The sequence below is a fragment of the Parasteatoda tepidariorum genome, chromosome 4 (genome assembly GCF_043381705.1).
Source record: "Parasteatoda tepidariorum isolate YZ-2023 chromosome 4, CAS_Ptep_4.0, whole genome shotgun sequence".
In the NCBI taxonomy this organism is placed as follows: Eukaryota; Metazoa; Arthropoda; class Arachnida; order Araneae; family Theridiidae; genus Parasteatoda; species Parasteatoda tepidariorum.
In genome coordinates, this window is record NC_092207.1 from 70393284 (window position 1) to 70404301 (window position 11018).

The 11018-nt window shown below is 29.4% G+C and overlaps 1 protein-coding gene across 2 annotated transcripts in view; it reads left to right on the top strand.

Moving 5' to 3' along the window:
• LOC107437900 (ankyrin repeat and fibronectin type-III domain-containing protein 1-like) overlaps positions 1-10030 on the top strand; it is a 166378-nt gene extending 156348 nt beyond the window's left edge. For both annotated transcript variants that reach the window (XM_071180013.1, XM_071180014.1), the window contains exons 22-23: positions 1428-1528; positions 6558-10030. In XM_071180013.1, coding sequence (XP_071036114.1) covers positions 1428-1528; positions 6558-7811 — 1355 coding nt within the window. In that variant the 3' untranslated portion in view covers positions 7812-10030. The remainder of the gene's footprint in view (positions 1-1427; positions 1529-6557) is intronic.
• The last annotated feature ends 988 nt before the right edge of the window (positions 10031-11018 follow it).

Genomic DNA, 11018 nt, shown 5'->3' on the forward strand with positions numbered 1-11018 from the left:
TATTGTTTCCGTTTTTAAAAGCGCTATATGTTGAGCCACCTCATGTGACATTTGCCATGTGACATTTTTAGCAGCAATCATTGGTCAATTTTCTAACGTTGCCATTCGGGGAGTTGTAATGAGGCTTTTTTTTGGTGCCGTGTAAGAGAAATATATATATAGATAGATAATTAATACTAATAACTAATTAATAATAATTAATTTTAATACTAATAAAATGAAATAATTTTAACACTAATGAAATTAAATAATTTTAATACTAATGCAATTAAATAATTTTAGTACTAATGAATAATTTTAATAGTAATGAATAATTTTAACACCAATGAAAAAGAAATTACCGAAAGTACAAAATCATTTTGATTTCAATTCAAGGGTGGAAATCTCACTTCGAAAATTATGCAGAAAGTGGGAATGCAATTTTTCTCTTCGTCGCATGGCATACAATGCCGGCTAACAAGGCACAAAAGGGCAGAAGGTATGAAACGCGATGCGGACACAGAAGGGGTTAAACCAGTTCAAGATACATGTAGGTAGTGTTTGTACAAATATTTAATGCCATTACAAAAATAAATATAAAATGAAGCAAAAGTTTCTAACTAATAAACATGCAAAAAAATTGTAATTAAGAAAAAAAAGGATTTTTATAACATTTACAATTCTATTCTGCCAACCTGGTGGTCGAGAGGTTCGCGTGCCTGACTGCGGAACCGCTGGTCGCGGGTTCAAATCCTGCTCAGTGCATGGATGTTTCTTTCTCTCTCTCTGTGTTCTATGTCCTTCCTCCTTTGTGTGTGAATGTGACCAGCCCTATAAACGGGTTTGTGGTTGTGTGACGTGGGCGACGCTGCTCCACCGCCGTGGCCTCGCCACAGGTGCCCACTGGGTAACGAGAAGTGAGTAGCATTTCTGGCATTTCTGTGGCCAATGGGACAACCCCTAGTGCCCTCCATTAAATAAAAAAAACAATTCTACTCTGAATTCTTCTCACAGTGATAATGATTAAGTTAGTTTTAGCTAGTATAGTTTTTTTTTTCATTAGCAGAATTGCTTCCGAGAATATTTTTTTAACAAAACTTTAAACGTTTTGTCACCACTTATTAAATATAGTTATACTACGACAAATGTCAAGATTTTAGAAAGTCTTATTATTCAGAAATGATTTTTGAATAAATATTTATGCTTCAAAAATTATAAAACACGTTTTTTTTTCTTGGTTTAAAGTAATGATATAAAACAATTTCTATTAAGATTTTTTTTTCCTTTTAAATTTTATGTAAGCTAATAAAATATGCTACCAAAAACACTGCAGTAGATTGAAATGAATAAAAAATCCCATGTATAATATCTAATGTTAAAATATAACCACCATGTAAAATTACAGTAATTTGTTTTAATATGATTGATCGCCTATGTAAATCTTGCAGTCCATATGTCAACTTATCAACACAGTTTCATATCAAGATATTCCAGAGTTTCTTCTATTTTGGAAATGGATACTGTAGTTGCTCAGCATGTGCATCGCCAGGTAATACTAACTTAGTTAGAGCTATATTATAAAGTATTATTTAATCATTAGGTAGTACTAAATACTTAAAGAAATTCCAGGTGTATTATTTAAACTTTACTTAACAAATTGCATACATAATTATATACTTTTCTGTACTCACCATATTCAATTCAAATATATAAAAAAGTTATGTTTAACTATGCTGATGAATTTAAAAGCATTAAATTTTGGTATAATAAACTATGATTTAAGTAAAAATGAAAACTATGATTTGAAATATCTTTACTATAATGAGTTTTAACTCTGTTTAAATTTTGTAAGAGCAATTTATAACAGAAAAAGTAAGTATGTGTTTGTACGCAATTAATACTTTGTTTTGAATAATAATAAAATAATCTTTAAAAAAAAATTGTGTTTGTTTAATAAGTCAAAAACATTTAATTTTTAAAAATATCATAATACAATTTTAAAATAATTATTTAAATATGTTAGTTGTTATTGTGTCATTTTTATGTAAATAATGCTTGTGTTTAACTAGAAATACGTATTAGCTTGGAATTTGCTTTTAAATTTAAATTTTTAAGACTATAGGAAAAGGATAATATATTCACGTATATATTCAAACGTATATGTATATAATAATATGTTCAAAAAGAAATTTTGATCAAAATTTAATTTTTTTAATTTTAATCTTAAAATATAAAGTTTAGAATGTCAAATTAATCCTAAAACGTCTATAATAAAATTAAGAGTCTGTCTGTGTGTCTGTCGAACTTATGACTACAGAACCTTTTGTTCTACTATCCTGAGAATTCGAAAGGAGAAATTTTAACTCCCGATCCAAAAAATCACTTAATTTTAATTAAGACAAATCACTTAATTTTAATTAAGAGACATTTTAAAACGGAATTTTCTCATTGATTTACAGCTGTCATTGATATAAATGAAACTGCAGACGATCTTTAACATGGCGACGTTTGTTTGCTTACAGTTCTTATTAATCAAAAAATGATTTATCGCACGCTTTTAGATATTTAATTATTTTTTATTCGTTATGTCAGAAAAGGTCAATGATGAACGTAAGCTTAGTAGCATACGTGGATGACGTCACCAAAGCAGTATTCCTTAAGTAATATCTAGGTGTTTATTTTTCTATATAATTACGCTTTAGATGGTATTTCAGTAAAACTAAATCTTTTAATTTCAACATTATTGAAAAAAGAAGTTATGTTCTGAAAAGCAAAATTAATTAGGAAATGGTACTAAACCCTTTAGGAGAAAGGTAAAAAATTGCCGTAATATTATTGGCGCCAATGATACTTGATTAATTTTGGTAAAAGCTACTTACTGGAATAAAAAAAGCAACGATTTAGCACGAAAAATTAATAAAGAAATTATACTTATTCATTGAGGAAAAGCGTAGTAAATCTCCATATTAATAGTGATACCCATATTAGTATGGCGTGATGCTTAATTATTTTTGGTAACATATACTAACAGAACTGATACTAATTCGTACTCGTTATACTATTTTTCCGCCAATGAGCCTTAATTAATTTAAAAAATAGGGATCATAATTGAAATCAATGATGGTCAATTAAATTTGATTAACAGTTACTAATTAAAATAAAACTATAAGCTATGTACATAAAAGCAAAATTAATGGCGATATGTTAGAAATTCGTTCAAAAGAAACTTAAAAAACCGCAATATTATTATTGAGGCAAATTACGCTTAATTAATTTTAGTCATATGCATATTTGGTATTATAGCAATTGGGGCAATTTCAGTCAATGCCAAATTTACTAATGTACATAAAATTAGTATATTTGGTATCGATTGAAACTACATTAATACTGTGCAGTTTTAACACTGATAATGTAGAAAGAGATGATTTATGAGCCTTCGAAAGAGATAAGCAGGAGAGATAATCGCTTAATTGTGGTAAATTTCGATCCTCATGAGTTAGTTAGGAGCAATAACTTCATTCCAAAAGATGCTGAATACAATTAATTGTTATTTTGCAGAGCTGAACTACTTAATCCAATAAAATAAAGTGACCGGTAAAAATAAAATAAATTAAGAGTAAATAAAAGAAATTGGAATTATTTTATCTTTATTAATTGTGTAGGTATATTTCTTTCGGTTTTTAGCATGATTTCGCAGTGTTGTTTAGTATTAATTTATTGATAGCTTAATTTTTCTCGTTCCGTACGGTGAACGGGTATACAGCTTAAGAAATATGAAATTCGACCAGAAATCTATGGAAAAGTCTTAATTTTTGATGAAAAATACGTAATTTTGCAAATTTTTTACCAAACCTTTAAGTCGCAATATGATTCTAATTCAAGATTATATTAAAGTTTATGTATGAACCCCTATTTCTTTTAAATTATTTATTTTTAATTTACATTTTAGATCCGTTATCATTATTATTTTAGGTTATAATTATTTAATAATTGTATTACAAAGTTTATGTTGCATTTTAAGTGGTGTTATAATTAAATAGAGAAGAAAAAAAATATAAAATTTCAAATAAATATCTGCCAAAAAAAAAAGAAGAAGAAGTAAAAGCAGAATTGATCTACTTCACTTAAATCAATGATGGTTTCTCGAAGCAGCTTTGGAAAACAAGACACCAGAAAAAATTAAATCATCAGAATGCTGTGAACACTTCAAATTCTTACAACGAAAATAAGTTGAATTAAGCGAAATTTATTTGTTTCAGTATTAGCATTTAACACTGACTATATTAGCAAATTGTTCAAGAAGTCGGGGCTTTACTGCAACAACAAAAATTACTTATTTAGCGATAACACAACAAAGTTTTTATTTGTTTTTGCCCTTCATTTCCAAGAACAGATGAGAGAGTCACGTTGGAATAGTCACTTTCTATTGGTTAAGAAAGAAAATATAGCCCACCAAAAAGATACATGTAGATTGGCGAAAGAAATCACCGACTTTTACTTTCTTTTCATGATCGTGAAAGAAGATCGATGTCCAAAATAAAAGATTGTTAACGAATTAACTACTGCTCCATTTCTACCGTAAACATTGTTTTTCGGAATAAGAAAAGCTTTTATTTTCAAATATTTCAACAAACAATATCAATAAATAAATGCAAATAATGAAATTGAGCTTGGCTATTTTCAGATTACATCTATTCATTCATACATAACTTAGGCATGTTATAGAATGCCTGGTGTTTTAAATCAACGTTTGAAGTATCAGAATACTTTACGTATTTTACTTAGGCATTGTATAAATTGCCTCTCCTTAGTTGTGTGGATTTTGAAAAGAAGGATTTTCTGCGCGACCCTGTCTTGTTTTTTGATTTCCTGAGGGTGACTGGACTCATGGACCTGGTCTAGCGGAGCTAGACCAGTGGGGATGAGAAACAACAACAACATAAATTGCCTAGGCTTTCTATGGATTAACAAAAGCGCTTTAGAGAAAAAAGCCGAAGAAAATCACCAAGAGAAAAAAGTCGAAATAAGGAACTGTTATTTTAAAAATAGACCGACAAAAGACTGTTAAAATACTCCGATGTTTCATAAAGGCTCACATTGTGAGAAATTTTGGCATTCTATGTAAAACACCTAGGAAATAGGGAGAATGCCTGGTGCATTCCCAACTTTGATTTGTCGTTTTACCATTTGTTATTCCAAGGCATTCAATTAAATATATTACAATCCCTTACTTTGTAGGCCATTTTTCGGCAATCTATAAAAGAAAATGAGTTCTATTGAACACTGGATTTTAAACTTTGTAGCGCATACATATCATGGAACAGTCAAATATAAATCTGATTCTAACCATTTAAATTTCCGAAACTGAATATAGAGATGTCTAAGCTGGTGTCCCTTCACTTACCTGTTTACTGACATTCCTTCAATGATCAATTAATGACAGATAGCAACCATTAGGAATACGTTTCTATTGGAATAGCAAAATGAATCGTCCAATGAAAATGGTGCAAACGACAATTGATTGATTTACTCCACTCAGTATATAGTTCAGCTTCTAGCTTGGACATCTCTACAAAGTTACTTGCATAACAATTTTGCACTACTTACATTTCATTCAGATAACACAGCTCTGCTACAGCAAATGTTGAACTTTTTGCACTTTTGCGTTACTGCCTCTCTCCTTGATATGCAGGGAGAAAAGCCTGATAATGTTTTTTTTAGCTTTATTTAAATGGGACATACAAGACATTTCAATTCCAGAAGAGTTAACCAACCAAGCATCCAGCATTTCTGCATGGGTAGTTTATTTACTATATTCAAGATTTTCTATTTTCACTATATTCAATTACTATTAATATTATATTCAATATAATTCACTATTTTTATGATTTGTTTAACGAAAAAAGATATTTTATTGGTTAGTAACCAATTTGTGTGATATCGCCCGACAGAGGCGTAAATATTGAAGTCCTCGGTGAGGAGCTGAATCAATAATGTAAGGATATCAAAACTTGTAATAAAATAGTTTAATAGTCATGATAAATTTTTATTAACGCAAGCAACATAAATGCCTTAAGAAGATGCTGTACCGCGGGAGGAACTTTTCATCGCAAATTTTATTTTATATTCATTTTTGTATTTTGCATGCATTCAAAGTTTAGAGAAAAATGAATTCAGACAAGCTAGATTAAATCATGAAGTTGAAAAAATATTTTCAGAATATAAAAATTTGAACGAATTATAGGAGAACTTACCCACAACGTAATCCTAAGTAATACTCCCTTAATTTGTTTGTATTTCGATATTTTGAAGAAAAAATTAAACTCTGTAAGTTATACTCTCGGGATATAAAATCCTCCTGAAGAACAAAAGACGTTTATGATTTTTGCGATATTATTCTGAATAAAGCGTATTTGAAAAAATTAAACTTTATTTTAGTAGATTTTTTTCAAATAAACTAATTTTTGGGTAATTTTTATTTAAATTATTTTTAAAGATATTTTTTACGTGGTATATTATTAAAAAATATTTTTATTAAATTATTTTTATTTCATTACGATATTTTATGATAATTTCAGGCATTTTCTACATCCGAACTTGCATCGGCGAAATCGCGCCTTAGACAGCTACAGCAATTTCAGACTCAAGTGGACAATACCTGGAGATCAATGCGATGGTTAATGGACGTGCTCAACTTCGCTCGTGATAAACACTCTACTGGGGGCATATTGCTCAGCAACTTTGTGATAGAGAAGCCTGACTCCTCGCCAAGTTCCAGCCCCTCCCAATCGCCTCAACATTCCCAGTCTATCCACACGCTTCAAGTCCCAACCGATTTACCAGGACTCAAAAAGTTCCCTCGCCCCACTCCATCCATCCGTGTTACAAATTCTTCTTCCAGCTTCTCCCTGACTGAAGCTTCAAGTCCCCCCGAAGATTTAACTCACTTTACAACGTCCGAAATGCGTCGGTGTGCTTCAACATCTGGTCTGATGCTGTCAGCAAGTTCATCAGAAGACACACGCACTTGTACGCTGCAACCTTTTGTCGACAAGGCTTACAGTTCAGAGACACTAACTGTTAGCTACAACATGGATTCCCCTTCTGATAAATGTGATAGTGTAGTGTGCACCGGTACTACTCCTGTAAATGAAGATGAACAATTAGATGCAAATAAAAATGAAGACGGATCGGTATCCCAGGAGGGCATAGTGATGAAGCTAGAACCATCCGGACAAAGCTGCAATTCATTGTCCTCCAACGAGGCAACGAATCCTGATATTGACGATTTCGATGATGATATCAGTGACTATAAAGAACAGCAAATAGATGCTCTTCTGCACCTTCCTCAAGATGACAGCAGGGATCATCCCAGCGAAGATGAGGATAGTTTGACAGATTGTGGTTTGCAATTTAAACCAATCCCGAAAGGTGAAGATGATCCTAGTGAGACTGACGAAGATGATTATGAATTCGTTTCATCGATTTTGGATACAGCTGATGATGAAGTCGATTCCGAGGAAGATGAACTTCAAATATTTTTAGCATATTCAGAGAACATTCCAGAGGGTATGAATATAAAACTTAAATTGAATTCTGAGGCAACCGTGCATGAAATCGTTCAGGCAGTAACAAGTAAAGTAAATGAAATTATATTAGAAGGTAATGCGGACAGTGAAATGTATATTAGTGATCAAATCCTTGATGATATCAGCTTAGTGGTAGAACATGGTACCACCGAACGATATCTTAACGATTCCTTCCAACCTCTCAAAGTACAGAATCCTTGGACCAAAGGTAAACTTCTTATAAAGCGACGACAAGATGCGTGAGTGTCCATTTTTAAAACTTCTAGAAAAGAGCTTTCATTTTCTTTAAAATATTTCTACTTATTTATCACCATTTAGTTAATTTTGATGTACTTATTTTTCTATATAATTGCTTTGATTATTTAAGCGTATAAGCTTTCAAAGAGTTTTATTTGGTTTTTTTGTTTTGCTACAAGAAAGCATTTCTAAGAATTAAATATTCTTTTCTAATAGAATATTAGAAAAAATATATTTTAACGGAAATTTGAGGAGGACTTAACAAACTACTTTTAAACATTTTCTTTAAATTAACGATAATAAGACAAAGTAAGCTTTAAAACAGAGACATAAATCAAAATGTATTGAGACCTCAAGTTAAGATTTTAAGAAGTTAAATTTATTGAAATTATTTCAGTAATATAATACTTTTCATTTAAATTTTGAAACACAACACTGAGAATCCATTATCCATTGTTCAAATCTTTGAAAACTTTACTTTGGGTTTATGCCTGACTAGATACAGCAATTTCGTTTTTTTGTTTTCGTACATTTTCAGAGATGTAAAATTGAACTGCTTTCCAGTAAATTATTAAGATAATCCTGAATTTCACTGCTTTTCAGAAAAGATAGTTTAATTATTGAAGCATTGTTATAATTCATTACGACATACATTTCACTAAATTAAATCAACTCTTTCCTTTAAATTCATTTTTTTGTGTGCTTAAATGTGATTTGATGCTTTTGAACTTATTACTTATTTTAATATACTATACATTTACAGTACATTTTATGTACTAAGTATAATACAGAGTGATCGATATCACAGCCCTCGATATTTATTTTTAGAATCTTTCTAAAATAATGCATTTTACATATAGAAAATCAATATTTAAGAAAGGAAATTTAAAAAAAAAAAGTTTTTGGAGCCTGAAGACTTTCTACAGTGAAAGACGTAACGAAACTAGTTTTATTGTGTGGAAACATTTGAAGAAGTTTTTAATTTACTACCTCCAATATTCTCCGGCAATCAAATAGACTATGATGTTTTTAATTTTCCTTCTTCAATAGTAATTTGCCAAATTTCTTAAAAAGCTTTTGTTTTTCTTAAATTAAATATCAATTTGCTGTTTTGTCTTTGTCTTTGTATTTGGTTTTTATAAAAAGAATTCAAAAATATACGCCTTAAAAGTGGTGATTTCAGAATACCCTGTATATTTATTAAGCAAAGGAAAATAAAAAATTTTAAACTGTAAATATTCATAAAACTACTTGTACAAGGCGAACCCTTTAAATCTTTGAAAGCTTATTAAATTGGTGCTTTTTCTATTTGTTTACTTAGTACTTGTTAAAGATTATTATAATCTTGCAATAAATATCTTTTTGCGTCATGTAAATAATTGTATAGCTGTTGATAAAATGGCTTGTATTAAGGATTTTCGTTTCATATTAATTTGAGAGTAAAGAGTTAGAATAAAATTAGAATGGTTTGTTGTAAATGCAGTTTAAAAACAAAAATCTTTCAGAAAGTTTGTGATAGACTAAATATGTGCAGTGAGGTATTCTGCTTGTTATTTATATGAAATTATCATTCATAGATGAATGAGAAAGTACTTTTGTGATGTTAATAATGAAAAAAATATATATATTTGAATTTATAGATATTGTTACAAACATTGGCAAAATATTAATTATTTTTTAACACGAGTTTTAGTTTTAGGGCACTGATGAAACAATATTTTATTCGGTTAAAAATAAAAATTAAAAAGTGAATCAAATAATTGTCGAGTGCTTTGAAATGTATCGTTTAATGTAAAATTTTTCACTAATTAAATAAATTAGTAGTACATATTTTATTTAATTTTCTACTTATTCAGTAACACACTTAAGTATGGACCTTAATATTGATACATTTAGCCATAATAACGTGTAACCGTAATCAGTTTAATTAATTATTAAAATTTAAGAATCTAGCGTAACAATGAAAGGCCTGACATTTAACAATAGAGAGATTTTGCAAAGCGCAATAGTTCCTTTTCGCTCAAACGCTAAGTTTATCTGAAGTTCACAGAGCGTACGTGAAATTTTACTCACCAATCACAATACCGCTAAAGAGTTAAAAATAATGTTAGCGTTTAGGTAAACGTAGTGCAAAATCCTTGCAAAATCTCTAATGACTTACTTTAAATCATAAAAGCATCATAGTTGAAAAAACAATTGACATTCATATGCCTTTATTACAGTTGCACCTTGCAATAAATATCACTGCAGTACAGAGATGGTGGCTTATTTATTTATTGCGACATTTAAATCGCGTTTTTTTTCTTAATTTTTAGTTGTTCAGTGTGACTTATAATACTTTTCTTTTCAAAGAATAATTTTTAACCCTTTGACCCAAATTTTTTATTAAACACATTGGTCATACTCTTTAAATTATTTTTTTAATAATTTAGTTCCTCAAACTAAGTGAAAATATAATTATATTAATAATTTGCGGTTATGAAATTTCAGCATGAAACCCTGGTGTCTTTTTCTTCATTAAAGATAAAATCGTCCAAATGCGGCTAACTTCCAAACAATGATTTTCAAAATTACCACTTATTTGCAATTATTCATGTCTAAGAGAAATAGTAATTCATCATTGAAATTTCTTTAATTTACAAAATCAATTATTAATAAAATTTTGAATATGAATGAAAAAAGTAATATCAAACTACTTTTTTTGGATTATATATTTTGTACAAATATTATTCAGATAATATAGCAGATTTGTAAGTAACTATTAGGCATTTTTCTTCAATTAAAAACAAATGCCAAAATATTTATTTATTTATAAATAGAGAGTCAGAAAAAATATATGAAAGCGATACCGGTGTAACATCTGCGTCAAGGGGTTAAGACGCTGAATTTTGATCTCAAACTATAGAAATGCATTGTGTTGCTATGTTTCTTAATTGGTTAACTTACTTTAAATGGGTATCGAATAAATAGTATTTCAAGAATATAGTATTAGACTATGTCTACAAGTTAATATTGGGCAATGGTAAAATATCTTAAGGCAGCCATCATTTGCGGTAAGCAATAAAAGGAAAACAAGTAAATTCATGTTAGATATTAATTTTTGAAATGAAAAATTCGATGCATCGATATTATTCTAAATATATTATCATTGCTTTTCTGTTGCTTAATATTTGTATGCCTTTAAGGCGCTTTACTAAATACAATTTTCACATT